Raw genomic sequence first — 23,325 nt, forward strand, 5'->3', positions numbered from 1 at the left:
AAAAATAACTCTGGCTAATAACAACATTGCTGTTTTTCGCTATGTCAAGACAAAATTCTCATTGAATTACCATGAACTGATAAATTCTCCCGTTTTCAGTGAAGTTTTGAAGACTAAACTGTGGGTATTGCCTCATATATAGCTAAAGTCACCCTTTTTCAGGGGAGGTTTGAAGAATGTGAACTATGGATGCTGCCTCACATATGGACGCTTGCTCACATATGAATTCTGCCTTACATACAGCAATCTGTAACATAAGTGAAGCCCTTACTGAAAAGATTTGCTTTTAGAGTTATTTAGGTATGTGAGTAAATCTTGAAATTAATGTGAAAACTTAGATAAAATGTTTACATAAAATATAATATTCATGTGTTATATTCTTAAACTTCAGTAATAATTTAATAAATAATGAATAAATAAGTATATAATAAATATAAAAGTATAAATAAGTATATAATAAGGAAGTATAACTTTTTTCAAAATGATTTAATGTGTACCTTTCAGTGCAGAACACAAAATTATGATACCAGAAATGATTATAAAAGAAATATAAGAAATGAAACAAGAAGTTATCCAACTTGGCTAAACAAAAATTGTTATGAAGTAGATGTTAGGTCATAGTGGTTGTTTTGAAAAATGACAGTTTCATACCCCAAAATTGAGGTATATTTTTATATTACATCTGCATAATACTCACACAATTTCTTTTCATAAGCTTAAATTTTTATTAATAATATTGGAACAAATAATATCAATAATTATATAGCTTTTACAATTTTGAAAGAATTTTCACGTACTCCAGTTAAGTCCTCACAACATCCCTGTGAGGTAGGCGGGATAGTTGTTATTTTCCTATTACTAGTGAGAACAAGGCTCAGAGCAGAGATAAGGTAAGGCCACAGAGTTGGTAAATGAAGCCAAGACTGGAACCTAGGCCTTCTGATATTCTGCCTCCCTGAGAACAGTCAAGTAATGACATCCATGCTATATAACTCACATTTCTCCTATGATATTGATCAGATCTGTTTTTATAAGCTTTTATATCAACTTTCCCTAATGTCCATAAACCCTGAAGCTGTGATGAGACATATTCTGCCTTGTTACTAGACTTTCTCACGTGTCAAACACCATCTGAAGATGATACTTATGATTAAATTTTGAGATACTTATGATTAAATTTTGAGGATCCTTGGCTACAAACTTTAAATAGTAACATGAAAATTCTGCTTAAGTTTTCCTATGTTGGATATGTGAAACTTAAGACAAACCAAACAAAATAGTTCGTTTTCTATTCTCAAAAACTTAGCAATCTTTCTCAATAAGACTATAGGTTTTATATAAATATAAATGGAAAACAGGAGGTTGTTTACTAGGAAACCCATGCAGGGTACACCTAAATGGAGTCACATGACACATTTTTTCCCCTTGTTGGCTTTACAGGAGAAGAACTATTAGAGTCAACTGTCACGTTTGATCCTATCTCATGTGTGACACCCTCAGCAACAAGCTAGGAAATGATCTGATTGAACCAGTAGGAGGGCTCCAGCAGTAGTGACAAAGCATGCATGCATGTGGTGCAAAGAAAAGTCTTGCTGTTCAGTGGTTTTGTCGAGGTCCAGTGTAAGTTAATTATCAAGGCAGATTTTAAGCTATAGCATCTCTGTTAAATTAACAAATGGAAAATAAGGTGGAGCCACCAACTTATATAACTGAATGTCTCTGGCTCCAAACTACCCGTCAAAAGGGAGAGTAAGCGCAACAGGCATAATAGGCAAGGGGTAAACCCAATTACTCTGCTGTGGAGTAAAACAGCAAAGGCAAACCTTCAGCTTCAAGTCAAATTACAGAACACCAGGCATGTATATCAAGGTTTTAAAATGTGCAGTGACACTAAGCTGTATTCTAAGGAATAGTTTTTTAAATTTCCAGTTACGGCCTTCTAGATTTAAGTGCAATGGGGAGTAAGTATATGGGAGATGGCTGCAACACATGCGACCAGGGTGTCAAGGTGGTAAGTTTGAGAAGACCAAGAAACAACACACATACTTCCTAAACTGAAAGGTTTGGTCAAAAAAGTGACTATTTTACCTCATGAAAGAAAATCATGTTTAAATGCAGATTAGACAGGCTGTAGAAACTGAAACCTAAATTTTGCTGTTTGTGATACATGGCACAGAATGGCTTCCAAAAATAGAATTACCATTGTAGAATGGTGTATGAATGAAACTATTTATGAACAAGTACTTGTATACTTGAACCCTAACTTAAAAAAAAAAAAACACACTTGTACTCATATTAAAGAAACCTAGCAGTTTTAACTAGAGGGGAAAAATATTACAACTACATTTTTCTAAAATAAAACTGAAGATGACCTAGAATGTTCTGGTCTAGCATATGGGCTCAAAACTGACTACATGTTTTAAATGCATTTAGAATGGACTTTGTTCCTTACATAGTGTCATTGCCATCATCATCTTCATGTTTTCTCTTCAGTGGGTTTGACTCATTGGCTGTGTTCTGTGATGAAACCATGTTGGTGGTAATAAGAATATTTTTGGGTCCAATCATTGAAGGATTCATCAGAACATTTTGAACTGAAGTTGTTGAAGGAACTGGTTTGACAGATGTAGACTGAGAAGATGGGATCTGCACTGCAAATCCTTGGCTCGTCACTGACACTGGAGCTGGAACTTTATTTGGGGAGATACTGTTTGTGGGGGTGCTCCAGCAGGAGGAGTAGGTCTGCTGCTAACAGCTCCAACGTTTAGCCAAGGCACGAGTCTTCCTTCATTAGGTCCCGTTTTCATTACGGACTTCAGCCTGTAATTTGGAGCAGTTAGGCAATATCTATCAGGTGGCACTCTGGGTCCTGAATATGGCTTAATCAGTGGCAATGGGGTTTTATTTTTCTGTCTTGCAATATCCAGTAAAATTCTCTTGGAGGAGGAGAGGTAAATGATTGGTCAGCACAAGACTGGATTGCCATTCTCACATCATCTGCATCAACGTTAGGTTTCTTAGCATGACTTGAATAAATTTTTGCATCATTCAGAATTGTAGTGACATATCAGAATGCAAATTCCAACATTTGATTTATAACCCTTGGCTCATCCTCTGGTTCCCATAGCTTTCAGGATCGGTGCCATCACCAGGGCATCCCTCGGAGCGTTCTTGGGGGGCGCCACCTTGCTCGATTCCATGTTATCCAGCCTCTAGTCATCCTACCTACACAATTTCTGTAGCAGTAGCTTTACATTTTGTATCCATTTTTATAATTCATTGGTAAATAAATTAGCCTGTAGTAAACAAGTATAAGTGCCATACTTTTGAACTTGTTTGATAACATTCACAATGGCCTATTTTACCAATTCAACTAAAAGAAGAAAATCCCTTACCAGAACTTTCCACACACCTTAAAGGTCACACAGCTAGTAAAAGGAAGGCTGCTTACCTGTCAGTTGACCAATCTTGCTTGAATCAGCTTTACTACATGAAACATCCCCTAGGAAATTTAATTTACCACAGATGGAGGACTTAACAGTCACAAGTAGAAGGACTATTGAGCAGCATTCCAGTTCCCTAGAGCCCTCTGGAGAAAGACTGCATCAGAAGTGAAAATGAAGCAAACCCAACAGAGGCGCGAAGACTGCTCTCTTTTCTATACATCGTTCAGACACCATGTGATTAGCTATCAGGAGACATTTTCTATTATAATTTTATCTTAATTTTCCAGGAATTTATTTTCCCAAACAAAATTTTGGGTTGAAGCCCTTTGACTTTTGAAACCTATGGAAACCATTTAGCTCCATGACTCTTTTGCTTCCTCCCAAAGATGGGGAGTGCTACAATTTTATTTTAATAGCTAGATTCCTCCTTCCATGAAGTATGTATTGGTTATGCATCTCAGATTTCATGAAATTAACATTTTCTGAATTATTTTCTGGCCTATAACAGATTCTTTATTAATATTAATTTACACAGTTGCTATAAACAAATGAACTGCCAAGTTATTCTTGCTGGTGGACCAATGTAGCATTCATAACTAGTGGTGTTTTCTTGTGTTGTTAAATATCTGTAGTAAGTGCTGTCTCCCTCTTCCTCTAACCTACCAGAGTGGACAGTGTACAAGGTCACAGTTTTGATCAGGAAGAAAAAGAAAATCTCTTTTATATGAATACATATGTCCTGCCCTGGATGAATTTCCAAGAGTGTCTCTGAACAAAAATATAGAATACAATAAATAATGGCCACTGGCATCCTTCACTTGTCGACACTCATATCTGAAAGGGCAAGGATGTTTGAGTAACAGGGATTGTTTATGAGACCTTTTGTTCTTGCTAATGATACTTCATTAATTCTATGATACTACTGACATAAGTCATTAGAAAATCAGCTACCATAAAGATCTTGAGCACGTTTCATGCAGCACTAGGCTTTAAGAGTTTGGCCGCTCTTGAGCCCCACTGCTCTTACAAAGTGTGATTCCAGCCATTTGCTTCCTTTCTCCAAAGCCAATGGAGAGAGTTTTCCCTTGGAAGTAAGTTTAGGTAGAATTGCTCTATTTCATCATCTCATCACCACAGCATATATATTACACACTACATTCTGCACAACATAAAATCATAATCATCACAATTGACCCCAATTGAAGTTGGGGGCATAAACTTATGAGGTTTTATTTGACATGGCAATGATGCTTTTCATCATTCCAAGCTGTGTTCTCATAGGACAGAGCATTCTCAAATCCTTGGCATCTGGAATATAACTCACTTGCTCAGGATCTCTAAGAGACAAGGAAAGTCTTTGACTTTGAAGCCACTTATACTGATTGGGTATGATTGAATATACCCCACCAACCCTCATAGGTTTGTATGTTAACATCTTCTCCTTAGTTTATTCCTGGAGAAATAGTGGTGTTGTTAATTGGGAAGTTCTTAGGTAATCAGGGTGCTGCCCCACAATTGAAGGAATGATAATAAAAATGACAATAAATAAATGATAAATCTTGAAGGTAAAAGATATTTTTTCACCAGCCAAACTATACTTTATACATATGTTAATGTTGAACCTTTTTTCCCTGTTTTTTGAGGTAGACGGTCACTCTAGCTCAGGATGACCTGGAATGCACTGTGTAGTATCAGAGTGGCCTCAAATTAATGGCAGTCCTCCTACCTCTACCTCCTAAGTGCTGGGATTAAAGTGTGAGCCACCAAGCCCAGCAATGTTGAACATTTTAAGAAAGTGAGAAAATACTGCAAAGTTGTGATTTCCTTACATATATACTTATGTCAAAGAACAAGTGAGACATTTTTTTATCAATAAACATAATTATCCATTCATAAATTCCCCAGGGACCTCTATGTTGGCTGAAGAAGACCATGATAATCTTGTACAACACAAACGAGAGACAGGCTAGAACATCAGTACAGTATGCACCACAAGCCTTGCTCTGTTTGCCTTAAGTTTTCCTTGACTTGGTTATTCTATTAAATACTTTAATCACTGCTAGTTAACTATGAATCTAAGGTGTCTATGCACCTCCTTTGAAGGACTTACTTATAAGTGATGGCTCAGAGTTCAAATCAAAACCCCACTGAGATCTGGAATCTTAGAAAATACAAGTGTCTAGAGATTTGGAATGCTGGAACTGTTTAAGAATCCTGAGATCTGGAGTGCTAGAATTCTAGAAGTGTCTAAAGATTTAGAGAGTTGAAATTTAAAAGCTTCCAGAGATGTGAAATTTTAGAATTCTATAAAAAATCCTAATATCTACACACCTATTTTCAACTACTAGCACTAATTTGGCTTTTGAATTATTTGCAAACTTACACCCTCCACCAGACCTTCCCTGTGAGGAGTGGAGCCTCTTGGCCTTTCTCTATAGCATGAGACCTGTAGGAGCCTTTACGTTTTTTAGAGTGTCTCTCCTACCAGTGGGACAAATAATGAACGTGTACTAATGTATAAAGGAAATGTTAATGTACTTACCTTATATCAATAGTTATTAAGTATGATTTATACACATGCATGTACATATTGATAAACAAACATGTCTTTTGACTCATGATGAATCCATATGAGAATTATAACTGAAACTGTATAAATACTTGATATTATATCCCTCTCACAAGATTTTAATTTCCCTAGAAGGTTGTATTAGGAGGATTTTGATGTAATTCATGGTACATAAAAACAATGTGCAGAAATGTGCACTTAATTAATTTTACAGAGCTCTATCCCCCTTAGAGTGAATTTAGACATATAGAAAATGTTCTACTAGTTAATGGAATTGGTCTAAAAACTGTGCATTACCAAATGCATGTACATATATATCCATCTATGTCAACATTTTACATAAAATCAATATTTTAAGTCAATTTTGAGAGTAATGTGTCAGTCTATTAATAGGTTAAGTTAGGACAGACTGTGATGCATTATGGTAGCCTCTCCTGGTGAGGACCTTAAGCACAGCTCCAGTAAATGCTACCATAATGGTGGCTGTTGTACTGTTTTTATCAAAACGGTCAGACTCAAAATCAACTGAGTGGAAATGAGTGCAATTTTCTTTTATATGTTAGAAACAAAAAATGACATATCTAAACATAAAAGGAGCCTTGAGGGTTAAGTATAATTTATATACAAACATGTATCCAAACCAAGGCTCACTTACCCTTGCTTATCACGTGCACTGGCATGACAGAGGCATGCTCCTATCAGGCTGCATCACGGCTCCTCTGTTTCTGAGATGCGTCCTAATACTTGGGCACCACACATTTTGGTGTTGACCTTTATTGCCTCAGGGGTCCATCCTTGAGGTGTATGTTTATTAAATCATGGTTTCACACTACACTCTGTCTTTATTAGCTTTGTGACCTTAAATTTATCAATTCTCTGTTTCTTAACATCTTAACATATAAATAAAAAACCTTTATGAAGCACTGAAGTAGCATTAAATGTTGTAACCCTAGAGAAATCCATACTAAATTATTACATACAGAGGAAAAAGTAATCTTTTGCTAATTCTATAAATTATTTTAAAATTTAAAGCTCGAGACTCCACTGTGGAGATAGCTACCCAGAATAACACCAGAAAGGGAGCTGTGACAGCTGGACTGAAGGCCAGATTAGTTTCTGAGTGTTCTGCCCAAGCCCCACTTAATATAAGGATGCCACCTTTAGACCGGCAGTTGAGATAGTGCAGTTCCCTGACAGCTTTGTCAAACAACCTATGCACAGAGGATTCTCTGTTAAGATGACTTAAAAATTTTTCATAGCAGAAAAAGAGTATTTTATTACAACTTTAAGGAAAGGACCTTTTGTCTTAGTAGAAATATTAGAGGACATTTTAAAGGAAGTTCAATTTTCTCTTCCTTTAGTAATATGTCAGCTACTTAGTTGAAGAAAACATTTGAATAAAACCAGAGCCCTCACTGAAGCTTGATTTTAGCATCATTCCGAGGGCAGACACCAGGAGGGGCTGTCATGCAATGAAACCATGGACACTGGCACCACCAGGTAGAGTTTACATTGGCTGTACTGGTGATCAATCTCATACTGTCTCCACTATAAATGGTGGCAACATCAGTAACCACCTCACAGCTTAATTGTGGCCATTAAATCTATTATCCATTAAATTATCTCTTGATTCTTTCATTTTGTACAAGAAAAATAACTGATGCTGCAGACAGAAAGAAAAATAGAAAAAAGTGCTATGATTTCCCTCATTATTTAACCCAGCACGTCCATCCAGAAATACTGATTTCCATGACACGAAATCCAGTTGTCACTATGAGAGTAAGCAGCCAAGTCTTATCCTCACCCGAGCAGATATGGCCCAGATTGTCTGAAAAATCATCTAGTATGAAATAGGGAACACTTCTAAGCCTTCCTGCATGGATATTGCTTTTGTTACCTCTTTATTACATAATTGCACTAATTAAAACCAAGGATAAGATGGAGTTACATTTTCCTTCTTTATAGTGCACCCAGGAGATTTTGCCTCTATTTCACATATATTTTCTGAGAATGCTCCTGAAAATCCAAGGGAATATATTTTTATAATTTTTAATGTATTCAAACATTTTACCTGCCCTTTGCATATAGGCACATGAGGCTGAAAATAAATCTCATGTACCTTGACTGTTAATTGTCCAAGAGCAAGATAAGCTACTCACTATAAACATATTTATATACATATGAAAATTACTGTGACTTCTGTCACCAGAGCAGCTTCTTCACTTCAGAGACAATTTCCCTGAGTAAATAATTGAAAAAAAAAATCATAGATTGTAAGATTCTATAGGTCTTAAATTACAAATCACTGATGTCCACATGCCTTAACCACTAAGTTATCCCTCCAGCCCCAAGATTATTATTTTTTTTAAATTTTATTTATTTGAGAGCGACAGACACAGAAAGAAAGACAGATAGAGGGAGAGAGAGAGAGAGAGAATGGGCGTGCCTGGGCTTCCAGCCTCTGCAAACGAACTCCAGACGTGTGTGCCTCCTTGTGTATCTGGCTAACGTGGGACCTGGGGAACCGAGCCTCGAACCGGGGTCCTTAGGCTTCACAGGCAAGTGCTTAACTGCTAAGCCATCTCTCCAGCCCAAGATTTTTTTTTAACATCACATATCCCATCTCATGAAAATGGAGAGTTTCTAACATGGCTTATTTTCTGCATTTTTATCAGCAGTATACTTGTCATTTGTATTTTTTTTTCTGTGTGCTTTATACTAAGATTTGGTTCTATGAGTGACATGCAGTTTCACTTATGACAGACTGAAATCAGATTACTTAATATCTAGGAGTACATAGTTAAGCAATTTAATGAATGTGAAATTCAGATTTCTCTAGTTATACCATATGCATAAATATGATGTGTTTTTAAGCCAAAGAGGCTTAGGACACTAGGGCAGTAGCCATCATTTGTCCTGGGGCATGGATTGTGTTCTCACAATGTTGGTTAACATGTGACCTATGGACTCAATAAAATTATTAACTGAAATAAAGGTATAGAGAGAACATGAAAAATGATCCAACATAATTTTGTAACTTCTCAAACTATAGTGTCAGAAGAATTGTTTCTCACTTTTTGTGTGAACTTATTTGTAAAATGAGCTCATCTCTCTCTTGGTGGCCTCTGGAGGGAAAAGCTAGGCTCAACAACACATAGCTTCTGCAGCTGTATTAGCTTTTCTGCCAACATGTCACTTCAATTTTTCACACATTTTCTTATTTCTTTTATAATGCAGAGATTTCTTCCAGTTTCCTGCCCAATTCTAATGGCTTAGTTTACTGCAAATATCAGCAATGAATGTGAGCATTAGATAAAAGGAAATTGTATTTTTAAGGCCTGCTGGTGGTGAATTTTCTTTGAACTCTTACCATATCTTTTCACGGACACAGCATTCCACAAGCTCTTCTGCACTAGGTTGCTAAATTTCTCATTTCCCTCTGCTGCTCTCCAGTCTCCCTTGAACAATTTGGTAGCCTTTGCCCACTGTGGGATTACATAATTTTATCCAGAGCTCTTGTGTGCCAAAGATCCATCAATATCTATGGATTTTAGTTTAAAATATGTCTGTGGAGGTTTACCATTGATGGATATATTGAAAAATGAACTTTTATCAAAGGTATTTATGTGATACTGTAAGACTATAATTTTAATAGACATTAAATTTTAGCCACATTGCCCATCCACACAATCTGATGGACACAGCGAGGTTGTTTTATCTTCTCTTGGGGATATAATGGACATAAACTTGAGAGAAAACTGCTATTTTTATCTAGTTTGTTCATAAATAATGTTGGAGGAGAGATATAAACTCTAAATATATTCAACAATAACCCAGACTTGTTGTGGCCACCAGTATGAGATGAGTTACTATATCATTCTGAAATGCAAGAGAACTTTGAGATGGTAAAGTCTGCCTAATCTTTTCAATCATATAATAAGGATGGTAATATATTAAGTTGTGTTTATTTGTGCTGACATTATTCTTTGTATACATTATTTCAACATTCTTGAAAAGCTTATAACTGTGATACCATCATCATTCATTCATAGGCCAGAAAAATGTGGCAAAGAGATGGCATCTTGAATTCCATGTGATCCTGTCTCTGATTCCATAACTTTAGAATTTAATCCCATGAATATAGACAAACATCTTGACACCTCCACTCTCTTACTTCACCATCCACACCATGAACTGTGTGTAGTGAGGGCATGCCTGTCCATGCTGGGGGAGTTTGAGGTTGAGTCTAACGTGGGGAATGGAGATTCTCATCATCTTCTCTAATGCAGTCTTAGGTGATCTGCACCTTCTTCCTCCTACTCACACATTACTCCCTTTTAAATACCTACTCATTCAGCACAGGTCATTGTCAACCATTTCATACTCTCCAAGGTACATAGATTAAAAAGATGAGTTTTCATACAGTGGCTAATGCTTGATAACATAATTATGAATAGAAAACATATACATGCAAACTAATGAAGAAAGGAGGACTCGGAAGCCACATGTAAAGGTAAGCATAGGATCCAGTTCATATCATAATTCATATACCATATAATGGACAAGCACTCCATAACTGTGTTTGTTAAATTGTCTTTTATAGCAGAAAAAAATTTAATGTTACATTCCTTTGATTTTCTAAATATTTAAGAATACTAGGTGATGATGAAATTAATGAACAAACAGAATACATTGTCAAAGAATTTAAATCCTTATACTAATGTGGTTGAAACACCCTTATGTGTTTTTTTAATTAATTATTTATTTATTTTTGTTAGTTTTCAAGGTAGGGTTTTACTCTAGTCTCAGGGTGGCCTTGAACTCAGGCAATCCCCTTACCTTTGCCTCCCAAGTACTGGGATTAAAGGCATGTGTCACAATACCTGGCTCTAAAAACACCCTTTTTAAGTTGCTCATTGACAACTGTATTCCTGGCTTTGAAATCATGATTTATACAGTGTGATTGCAATTACATCTTGAATGAAAATACTAGTAGCTAAATATACACTTTTCTGATAAATCACATTCAATGCCATTAAAATAAATACTTCTAATCTTCAGAATGACACCAAAATAATATTGACAAGTTGTAGCTGAGCTTCCAAGTCACCTTCAGTACATCTCCTGATTCCTCTTTCCTCTGACTGTCATTTTTATTTGGGGGGATAATAAGTCTGTTTTTGTTCACTCCATGTCATTCAATAAATTACCAATTTCCATGTAAGTTGTACTGTATTCTGCTGCATCCAGATATAAAACTTTCATAAAATGGCAATAATAGCTTAGCAATAGCTATACAAAATATCCAAAACTCATAAATTACTCAGTCTTTACAACATTTTGGGTGGTTTTTTTTCAGCAATACTCTTCCTGAAATGAAAAAAAAATACTGACCACAAAGTCTAAGCAATGATTCTAATATTTTATAACTCCCAAGTGCTGTTTTGTTGAAACTGGAAGAGAATTGCCCTTTATCTCACTGTCAATGGAAAGAAGTGGTTACTACTGACACTTCTTAGCTGGTGATACTTATTTCAACGTGATTCATACTCAGAACTTTGTGCAAAACTATCATTGTCCTTTATCCAGTTTGGAAAAACATACAGGCATGCTAATTTTGTGATAATGAAAATATCACAGAAAACACTGAAAAAATAGTTATATTCATGTTTTTGCTTTTTAAATTCTCAGAAAGTAATCACAATTTAAAATAGTACCTGTATAGTTGGTTTACCTAAATGACTGAACCATTTTCAGTGCCACAAAACACACATAGAACATATCAATTGACATATTGTAGGTGGTTTCAGGGATTTTTGCTTCCTTGTTGGAAGGTCTTGTTCTTCTTTGAATTACATGCACTTTTGTTTGGAATAACTGCATAATCAAGGCAAGTTTGATATAAGAAGAAACTCCAAATGAACCATTTTAAAACTGCTGCTGAAAATAGCTTCTTCAGGCCAGAACTGCCCCTTCAGACGTGAAAATATTTTTGTCTTTTATATACTTCTCTAATTCATGCCAATGGAATGATATAATTCTTCCCACAAATAAAGGAGAAATGGAGTGTGAGATAAAAAAGATGATGACAGAGCCGGGCGTGGTGGCGCACGCCTTTAATCCCAGCACTCGGGAGGCAGAGGAAGGAGGATCGCCGAGAGTTCGAGGCCACCCTGAGACTCCATAGTGAATTCCAGATCAGCCTGGACCAGAGTGAGACTCTACCTCAAAAAACCAAAAAAAAAAAAAAAAAAAAAAAAAAAGATGATGACAGACTCCCTGTGTAAAGATCTTTGAGGGAAACCAGTATGATGTCACTCTATTTCAAAGCAGTTAAAGTAAGATTGCTTCTTACAGCAAATGCAATTTTTTAAGTGTGTGTGTATGTGTGTGTGAGAGAGAATGAATTTTTGGTGATAGCTTCCAAAAGAGACTCCTAAGATGGCTCCTGATGAGAAGATAACAACAAATCATTTTCTCAAAGTCATGTTTTAAAATATAGCCACTGCAAACTAAACCCAGATGCCGATGCAATCTTGTGAACCTGGCTTACGTGAGTAGTAGAGAATCAAGCCTGGGTTCTTGGGCTTCACGGGGAAGCACTTTACCAGCCAAGCCACCTCGCTAGCTCGCAAAGTCATTTCTTGATGGACTACTACTAGAAGTTGTTAGACCTTCTCTCCTTCCCTGCCAAGCTTCTTTCCCCCTCATCTCAATTAAAACTTAAGTACAAAGTCATCTAGTACATGAGCACACCATGAAGGAATGGAAGTTCAGAGGTAAAAGCACACACCTTCTTCACCAGGCACTGCTAAAGATCTGTTCACCATACCAGCCCTTTAAATTCCTACACTACTTTCTAAAATGTAGGTGTGATTTAACCCTCCTTCTGTGTGATGCTATTTAAACAGGACTGCCACTTTACTGGGATGCTATTTACCACCACACATGTTTGTGTCCTGTTACATACTAAGGTTAAATGGATCTTTGTATTAGCTATGCTATCAGAATAATTAGCTTGGGCTGGAGAGATAGCTTAGCAGTGAAGCCCTTGCATGTGAAGTCTAAAGACCCTGGTTCAAGGCTTGATTCCCCCGGACTCTCGTAAGCCAGATACACAAGGGGGCACATGAATCTGGAGTTCATCTGCAGTGGCTGGAGGCCCTGGCGCTCCCATCCTGTATCTGCCTCTTTCTCTCCTTGTCTGCCTGTTGCTCTCAAATAAATAAATTAATTAATTTTTAAAAATAGATTGATTTTTCTTGTTTTTATTTCTGTGGACATTCTAAATAAGAAAGACAATATGCCAGGAAATTAAGCAGCACTTTTTGACTCTATGGAACACACGGAAAAAAAATAGAAGAAATTGCTAAGCAACTGTCAAAAATGAATATTTAGGCTTGTTTTAGGGCAATTTAAGTGAGTCTTGTGAGGACATCCTTCATTCTGATGGAATTCTGATTAAATTATCTGTGCATTGGCACTTAAAGCTGCAATGGGAAAAGTAGGGGGAGGGGCCAACAAGAACATCCAACCAATCCAAAAGTCTTTTTTTAAAATGTAGGGCTTGTTTTAAAGTTACCTTCACTGTAGTAAAGACAATATTATACAGTCCCTTTCTGTCTCAAACTAGGGCATTGGTTTCAACAAATTCATTGTCTTTCTTTAAAACAGAAATGCATTTTAGACCTAATGCAAAGAAAATTGCAGTGTTAACTGGCTATGCTCAGAGAAGGAAATGAAACAGATACAGTTTTGCATCCAGGGTCTCAGATCTATTTTCCCCACACTATAGAAGAAAGTTGGCAAAAAGAGACATGCAACATCACCCAAAGCTATTTTGAAAACTATGAGTTGTCACTTTTTGTAAATGTCATCACCACTGTGTAACCATGTAAAAGGCTATTTAACTCACATAATGGGTCACTCATTGAGAATGTAAGCTAACAGGAGTCTTTGGCTGGAAACCCCACCTACATAGTGGTCAGGTCCAAATTTCTCTCTGTCTTAGGATAATATTTCCCTAGTAATGTAACTGTTCTCCCAAAGTTTGGCTGTGTAAGTCTAAATTTACACATTAATTATGTGCCTATATTATATTACATATTACATGATATTATATTATTACATGAATGGTTAAATACTGAGAAGAGAATGACCATCCATAGATCATGTGAGGGTCTATTGGAATGAATTGATCCAGAGCAATCTTGCAGATAATGTTATTAATTGTGACATTTTCACTCCTCAAAGTCGATCATGCACTTTTTGTAAAATTTAAAACCCTGTGAATTTCCACTTACAATCAATGGTGTAGTTTTCATCTCTACAGAACAAGGGATACATGAACCTTCTGAAGTAATTGTGCTAGCTTTCATTTTAACTGTGCTTGCAGAAATTTAGTTTCATGGAATAGAAAGTTGATGGCCTCTTTGTTGTATAACTAATATTAAAATTTGGAGGATAGACATTGTAGAAGCTCAGGCAGGAATGAGAGAATCTTTACAAAGCAAATGCTTGGCAAATCAGGGAGCTTTTCACTACTTTGAAGTCACTGAGGCCTGGGTCTCCATTGATTAAACAGGTGCCGTTATATGAATGTGTTATATAAATAAGTAAACTATGCTACGTACTTAAGCATCCACTTAAGTGCAAACTTTGGAGATTTCCTTCCTCAAAAGTTTCCACCGAACTCAAGAGTAAATGAACTCAAAGATTAACTAAGGTACATTACATTATTAATCTGTGTTCACCACAGTATTAAAAAGTTCTTTGCATTTGTGGTACCTCATTATGACACTGGGAAGAAAAGTGGCTTTCTTGAAAACCACATAAAATTTATTAATTAAAGTCATACAAGTATTATAGAAGATAAAACTCAAGTTCTATTTTAGTTTGGAGAGGTCACCAGGATGTCATGTGCAAGGAGAGACTAAATTCATCACTTCTGAGGCTAAACAAAATAATTCTACACAAAAACAGTAAAGTTGGTTACACAGGCCTGAAAGTCGCATCAGACAGAAATGCAAAGAAGAATTTTATCATTTTGCACTTTAATAGTGATTTTCTCATTCTTTCTTTTCAGAATTTGATACAGTTAACCATCTCTCCTTCATTTTCTGTCAGATTCACAATCAGATAGTGTTTCTATTCATGCAGATTTGAAAGAATCCCAATCCTGTGATGATCATTTTATTTCATCTTGGCCAAGGGAAAGAGTTTACTGCCAATATGAAGGGCATACCAAATAAAGACACCCTGGGCACAGAAACAGACTACCCTTGTGCTATGCTTGAGGAGGAAGAAAGCAAACCATCTCAACTTTGGGACTTATCAACAATAAGGAGTCACAGAACCCTTCCCAGTCACTGCATTTTAAATCTCCACTAAAATAGTTCCTCTGTGCTAAGGCTTACAGTTTTACCCACGGTCAGCCACAGAGCACAGAGACCAATTGTTCCTGACTAGAACCTCTGCATCAGCCGACTGAACGTCTTCGAAGTTTTAATGGTCTTTTTTGTTCTGTGGAGAGACCTGCTCACAGCCAGGTCAAGTGAAAGCACCTGCCGCTAGACCCACCCAAGACATCAACACTGACCACTTCAGTCACGAACTTTTATACGAGTCTGAGGATCTTTCCTCTTTCTTTCTCTCTCACTCTCTCGCTCTCTTTCCCCTGTTCTCCCTCCCTTAAAATCAGCACTCTGAGGGAAAACAGAAGTCCCTCCAACCCGAAGACAGACTCAAGGTGAAGGCAGGTTTCCCTCTTCTCACTACTTCCACTTCATGTTGTCCCATTTCTGTGCGTTCTCTGTTCATGACTACAAGGCTGCAAGGGGAATGTTTATTTTTCTCCTGAAGGAAAGCTTGGTCTCTTGCTGGAAGCGACCATGAGGCTTTTTCAAGGGGGCTTGGGGAAATAGACAGTGCTCTGCTCACTCCGATGATTCAGAGCTGGAATCACTCAGCAAGCATCACGCTCAGGCAGAAGGTGCAAGCACAAAGGTGCTCCTGCCTTTCCTGTGACCGCAGCAGGAGCCACCTTGCGCAGCGCCCGGCTCTGATCTCGCGCTTCTGGACTCACCTGGTGCTGAGGACCAGCGCCGGCAGCAGCGGCAGCAGGTAGTGCACCGCGCTGAATTTCATGCCTCCGCCCTCCGGGGGTCCTGCTGCCTTCCGGCTCTCCGGCCGCCTAGGGTCCGACTGCTTCTCCGTGTCCACCTCTGTCCCCGGGAAACGCGAAGCGAAGAGCCCTCTCCAGCCACGGAGGGAGGTTTCTTCGAAGGAAGGCAGTCGCTGGAGAGGGTGTCTTCGGGAGTGATGTCACCAGCAAGTCTGGCCGGGATGGTCCAGAGCCTCGCTCCGGGCCCAGAGGGCGGGTGCTGTCCGCGCGGAGGGAAGGGACGTCCAGGTCGCCAGCCGGCCGGCCGCGGGGCAGCGGCGCTGGATCACTCACTGGGCGCTGAATGCCGGATCGGGCTTGTGCTCAGGCTCATACCGAAGACAGAGGGAGGGTGCGAGGGGGCCTCCTCCACCCCTTACTGAACTGGCGTGCGCGCAAGAAAGAGAGGCTATTCACCGGGAAGGACGGCGCCAGGCTCTCAGGTCCGGGCCGGGTTGTGCTCACCTGATTCTACTGGGCCTCTGGGATGTTGCTTGGAGAGTAAGCTTAAAACAAACTGTTCTAGGAACCCAAGAATTTCCGGCTGCGGATGGGAGCCCAGCAGCAGCGCGGAAACCATAAACCAGTCCTGAGGCCAGATGTCGCTGCAGACAAGGGAGGGGATGTTAGGAAAGCCCGCTGCCCCTGGGTTCTAGGGAGTCTCAGCTTCCTGATCCCGGGCTCTGTGATCCCAGCTGCGTGGAGTTCGCAGCTGAAGGCCCAATTTCAAGTCCCTCAAGGGGTGATTTTCCCCAGCCAGGGCATACTAGGGATGCAACTGAGACAGTCATCCGGATTTTAGCAGTCATGAACTCGGAATGGTGGGGTCCGCAGACAGGGCGTTTAGGTGTCCATGTGTTTCCCGTAGTTTGCAAATATTTTGTACCAAACATGCAATATCCCATCAACTTTATTTAGAAATTATTTAACTCAAAAATCAAAACAGTCCAACTTTAATTCAAACTGGCATATGCAAAAGTCACTCTAAAAGACAGGATCACTTTATCTATGGAGGCTGAGCAATGGAATCTCTGTAACAACTGTGTGTGTGTGTGTGTGTGTGTGTGTGTGTGTGTAAGAGATGGGGGTGGAGGGAGATTATGTTAGAGAACTTCCCCTAATATGGCTCATCTAAGCAATCCTACCAATAAATAATTATGATTATCATTATCACATATGTGAAGAAAATGGGTACCTTCAAACTCTGAATTGGAATTTTTAGGAAAGAACTTGTTCTACTTCCTAAGTAGCCTCACTGTTAGTATTGAGCATCACACCTCCCTTAATCCAATTTTCCACCCACAATGGGCCCACACAAAAGTCAGCACAGAAGACCCAAAGGACAAGGGCCAGCAGGTCTCCAAGAATTCCTTTAAGGTGGTTCCTTTTGATCTATGTCCTGTCTAGGCAAGACATTTACAAGTAAAGCTTAAAGGAAGAATCCCCCATAAGCCTAGTTTTACAGACATTAATTACAGGAAAAGGCATGATTTCTTACAAAACTTTATTTTAAGGAGGATGAGCAGGCATGGAGTTAACCTTCCAATTTATTGCTTTATGTTTCTTAATTAAATTGAAGGAAAAGACATTCACAAAGTTAAGTTTTGTTTAAGAATCCCAGGTGACTAAAATAGATGTGTATTAATATTTTCAGAGATTGTCAGTCACTAAGTCAAGAGCAAGAGATCTGACAGGTACCTATAAGTGGTCATTTACAAATCACCTTGCAGGGAATATTTTTTCATCCTTTACAAACAAACAAACAAACAAAAAATTACACAAGGCTAACCTAGAACTCAGACTCAATCTAAAAATAACTGTGCTGATTTTGCACTGCTATGTCATGCAGGCTTGTGGTGACTTTGCAGCAGTCCTCCTGTTTCTGCCTCCATACTATTGTCCTGCTCACTCAAAGATGAACCAGATACCAGCACAAGGGGGAAGGAGGTCAACACAGAGAAAAATCAACTCCTACCAAATCAGAGAACCAGAGCCCCAGAGGCCCCCAACACCTCATCACTGAAGCAAGCCAAAAATGAACCCAACATGGCTCAGGGAAATTTTGCGGAAGAGGGGGTGGAAAGAATGTCAGAGCCATATGTTGGGTCATGATTGATATGCAGAGACATTTATCCTACCCATAACAGTGGGCTAACTCCACAATGCATGACCCATATACCTCAACAAGGAGGGGCCAAGGGGAGGGGGTAGGTCATGGATGAGCCTAATAATGATACTAAACTGACTGTATTTGCTGAATACAAAACTAATTCGTAAAAAAAAAAAATGATGATCTGAAAACTTGACATGGCTGCACATGCCTTTAATGCCAGATTTCCGGAGTCAGAATTAGGAGGATTGCTGTGAGTTCAAGGCCAGCCTAAGACTACATAGTGAATTATAGGTCAGCCTGGGCCCTACCTTGAAAAAAAATTGATGAGGATCTCAGTTGCATACTCAACAAAGCATACAGCTATTTAACAATAATAGTGATAATGTGTGTAACATGGACTAAAACTCATTTGAAGGACACATGTTTGATGACACTGCAATTTTGATTAGCTACTTTAATCTCTTCAACACAAAAACCCTGTGTATAGTTATTTCTATTGGTTTCCTTTTCTGAAGTTGTCTAATTCAAAGGTCAGGCTTGAGGTCACAGGATATTTTCTGTAACAGAGCTACTATTCAGATTCCTTCCACTTCTCTTCACAATATCACTTTAAGAAAAATATTTTTATACCACTAAAAGAAAAGAACATCCCCAACCTAAATTTTATTACTTTATATTGAACATACAAGATGAATCATTAATGTTACCTTATATTGTCTACTGAGAAGGTAAGGAATCACAGTGAACTTGTTTGAAATTGTCTCAAAGTTCTACTGTGCCTCCGCATTGCATACTTAGAGAGAACTACAGGAGGTGGTGGTGGTGGGGGGGAGAGTTTTAATTCCCTGCAAGCAAAGAAAGCACAAATGATGCTATTTACCTTTAAAGACACGAGAGCATCAGGGGTTTACATCTTTCAAAGTGATCCTGAGTTAGATGTAGGAAACCCCTGAAGATTTAGAGGTTGAAGCATTATTCTAGATTTGAGTGCAGAGTGTATTTTAGCATAAACCATCTCTTCTTGGGGAACTGCAGTATTGCAAGTCTCCATTACATATGATATTCTGTCCACAATGTAGCAGGAAATTTCAAATCTAAAACTGATTCTTCCACTTCACAGAGCTGTTGTATGATTTCTGAAGATGCAGTCATGCAGACGACATTATACTTGGCTGAAGCATCTTGGCCTATACTGAGTCCAAACACTATCCTCAAATAAATGTTCTTTATAAATACTATAGCCAAGCCTAATGGAGAACATCAACGGAGCACATGTAGCTACAATGAATCTGCATAAAGTGGTACATTTGGGCAACACGGAAGACATTGGTTTTGAATAAATCTATTGAGATGTAAATTCACATATGAGAAATCACCATGTAAAAATATGCAATTTGTCATTTCAAATATATTCATAATTCCTCCAAATCATCACCATTAGAACATTTTATCAACCTCTAAAGAAATGGCATACCCAATGTGACTCAGTTGCCATTCTTCTATGTCTTCTCCCCATGTTTGAGACGCACTGATCTTGTTTCTGTCTCTGGGATTCATGATTCTTGGCCTTTTGTATTAACTACTTGGGACCATTTGGTCTGATGTGATCAATCTCATTCATATTGGGTTTCCACACCAATCCTTGTTACATCAGATAGCTTACTCCTTTCTATTGCTGAATGCTCACTGAATAGATCTACCATATTTTTATTCATTCATTAATTGAAGGTACTTAGAATTTCTTCTGTTTTATCTATTACAAATAATGCTATTAAATTGTTTTCTTAGTAGATGTCTATATTTCTGGGCAATCTTATGTTTAATATTTTAATAAAATGAAAAACTGATTTTCAAAATAGTTGCATCATTTTATATTCCCCAAACCAGCATATGAAGGTGTTTATTTCTTTATTTTCTTGAGAACACTTATTTTGAGGTTTACAGTTTTATTATTATTTTAGACATGACAGATCTCATTGTGACTTCCACTGACATCATTAATCACAGTCAACATGTTTCCATATCCTTAATGCACATTCATACATATTTTGGAAGATGTACTTATTAAAATATTGCCAATTGCAATTTATTCTCATGAATGTTATTTTTGAGTCGTGATTGTTCAGTATGTGCTTTCAATACAATTTCCCGGAAGACATATTGTTTGCAAAGTTCTCATCTTTACCCATGCAGAGGGGTCCACTTGTAGTACACAGGTTCTTGGGGTTTTTTTTGTATTTTTTTTTATATATTCTACTCTCGTATTTCTATTTTATTGTAGATTCAGTTATGTACCCCAGAGTGGCCCCATAGTCACTGTTTAGCTGAGGATGACCCTGAAGTCCTGATGATTCTGCTTCCCCTCCCAAGTGCTGGAGTTAAGTGTGTGTGGCATCACCCATCATGCAATGCCCAGTTCTTTATCTTGATGTAATTCAGATCATCTTGTATTTTCTTTTGCTGCTTTAATCTTAATATAATATCTAAAGAGTGTTTGCTTCATGTATTGTCATACTAATTATATCTGTGTTTCATTTCTGAATATCATTATTCTTAGCTTTCCAACCTATCCTTTGGGGATGGAGTGCTACAGGCCTCTAAGTGTAGCTAATAGTCTGTAAAAATTTTTTTTTAAATTGTATGTTTTTCTTCCAGAATTGGATTTAATTGCTTCTAATTTTTTTTCTACAAAAATATGGCTATGATCTCAAAGTTTGCATTCAGCTTCTTTCATTGACCATTAACTATATTTCCTGTGCTTACCTCAATCACTAGAACCCTTTGTTACTCTCAAATACATTGCCCTGGTACAGTCTTTCTAAGCTGCGAAATACCTGAATGACCAGAAAGTCATATGCAGTATATAGCTCCACTCTACTTTTTTTTTTTAATTTCCATAGTAAAAGATATTTTATTTTATTTTTTTAAAGGATTTTTTTTTTATTAGTTTTCTATTCTGGAAGTACAGGCAGTTTGGTACCATTATTAGGCTCATCCATGACCTACCCTCTCCCCATTGGCTCCTCCTTGTTGAGGTGTATGGGTCGTGCATTGTAGGGTTGGCCCACAGTTATTGGTATGATAAATGTCTCTGTATATCATGACCCAATATGTGGCTCTGACATTCTTTCCACCCCTTCTTCTGCAAAATTTCCCTGAGCCATGTTGGGTTCATTTTTGGTCTGCTTCAAGTGATGAGGTGTTGGGGGCCTCTAGGGCTCTGGCTCTCTGATTCGGTAGGTCTACTTTTTTTTTACTCCATGTTTCACATACCAATGGAATTTTCCCTTGAAATGCCTTTAAATTTTTTTTGTTTATTTTCATTTATTTATTTGAGAGCAACAGACAGACAGAGAAAGAGAGAGAGAAAGAGAGAATGGGCACACCAGGTCTTCTAGCCACTGCAAACGAAATCCAGACGCATGCACCCCCTTGTGCATCTGGCTAACGTGGGTCCTGGGAAGTGCAGCCTCGAGCCGGAGTCCTTAGGCTTCACAGGTGAGTGCTTAATGGCTAAGTCACCTCTCCAGCCCGCCTTTAAAATTTTTCATGGTAGCCCTTTGTCTCAAAATATTTTCTTCTCATATTACCGACTAGTTATGTGAATCATGCAATTCTCCTCTAACCATCACCTCTTGCCCATCTGCCCCCTCAGACATAATGAGCCTGTCTGTTGTGGCATCTGACATTTTTTCATGATAGTATCTGTATTGTTTAGCACATTTTTTCTGTTAATCACCAACCTTTAAATGTGTTAAGAATAGGTGAATATTTCCCACTGTCCTAGGTGCTAAGGAAAGTGATGACATTCTATAAAATAATATCTTAAGTATTTTTGTGAGCCAATTACTGATTTTCTAAGAATATACGTGTACTATAAGCTGAAGTTCTCATAGCACTAAAAATAGAAGCTGATTTGCATAGGTGACTGAAAACTTGTTTTCTTTTCCAGCCTCACTGTTTTATCACTGTTAATTGAAACTATTGACAAGGAAGTTTCCCCTAATGAAAGCAATTATCCATTTTAAAAAATGCCAATTTTTTCCAGAATGAACAAAAAGATGACTAGTATAGACTACTGTGATTTCTACATAAAAACACATCAAATAAAATCGAGATAAGAGATGTGCCAAATCATGTGTCTTCAAGTTTATTGTTGGGTAACTGTTTTTCTGCTAAATTTTGACACTGATGATCTGTACACATACATGATGAGGAATCTGGAAAAGAGTCTTGCAAGGAGAGTCCTCTGAAAGGAAAAACCTGTTAGAAGATTTCTCTGCTTTTTTGAAGAAAACATGGTTTAACACAAGAGCTGGTATTTGATCATATTCACATCTAATTATTCTTCTTTGCCTCCCTCTCCATGTCTACTCCACGGAACTCCATTTTCCAGGTAGTCTTTCTTCTGTATTGATGTCTCATTCATTTTGTCCTTCTCTTTCCTCTTTGTCAAAAATGTTTATGGGCTCAGAACTGTGCAGGTCTTTTTGAGAAAATAACAAACCCAATTAAGTCAAGAAGGCACTGGTCAGTTCCTGTCAAGGGACAGCGTCTCAAAGTACTTCTCATCTTCTGACACTTACATTCTTTCTGCACCTTCTTCTACAGTGGCTGCAAGCCATGGATAACATGCTGTCTCATTTGCTGTTGAGTTCTCAACAGCCTCTTACTTTCAGCTTGGTTGAGTTTTGATTCTCCTCTGTGTCTATCACCATTTTTATCCAGAAACATTTTGACTAGCAGTGAAATCAGCACTCACATTTTTTTTTCTGCTGCCTCCTCTGCAATGTTCCCTGACATTGTGATTGAGATGACTGGTAGGTGTTCTTCTGTACAAAATACACATTTGAAGAAGGAGGATAATGAGGTTGGAGAAAGGTCTGGCTCAAGTCAGATTCTATTGAAGGTCCTTGTCACTGCCATGCTATAGGCAGGCAGAGGCCTCTAAGCTGGAGCTGGAAACAATTAGTGAGAAAGAAAACCACAGAAAAGCAAACCACAGAAAATTACAAAAGGCCAGCCTAGGATTCAT

At 38.0% G+C, this 23,325-nt stretch overlaps 1 protein-coding gene and 1 pseudogene across 4 annotated transcripts in view; both read right to left on the bottom strand.

Moving 5' to 3' along the window:
- Window positions 1–16,855, bottom strand: part of Luzp2 (leucine zipper protein 2) — a 313,181-nt gene extending 296,326 nt beyond the window's left edge. For 2 of the 4 annotated variants that reach the window (XM_045145860.1, XM_045145857.1), the window contains exon 1: window positions 16,100–16,809. Coding sequence is in view for 3 of the 4 variants with exons in the window: in XM_045145857.1 (XP_045001792.1) it covers window positions 16,100–16,161 (62 nt within the window). In the remaining variant the exon portion in view is untranslated. Of the gene's footprint in view, window positions 1–16,099 lie in introns of all 4 variants that reach the window. The other 2 variants (XM_045145859.1, XM_045145858.1) reach the window with 2 other exon arrangements.
- On the bottom strand, window positions 2,449–3,200 carry LOC101608166 (annotated as a pseudogene).
- Window positions 16,856–23,325: the final 6,470 nt, after the last annotated feature.

Source organism: Jaculus jaculus, chromosome 3 (assembly GCF_020740685.1).
Source record: "Jaculus jaculus isolate mJacJac1 chromosome 3, mJacJac1.mat.Y.cur, whole genome shotgun sequence".
Classification (NCBI taxonomy): Eukaryota; Metazoa; Chordata; class Mammalia; order Rodentia; family Dipodidae; genus Jaculus; species Jaculus jaculus.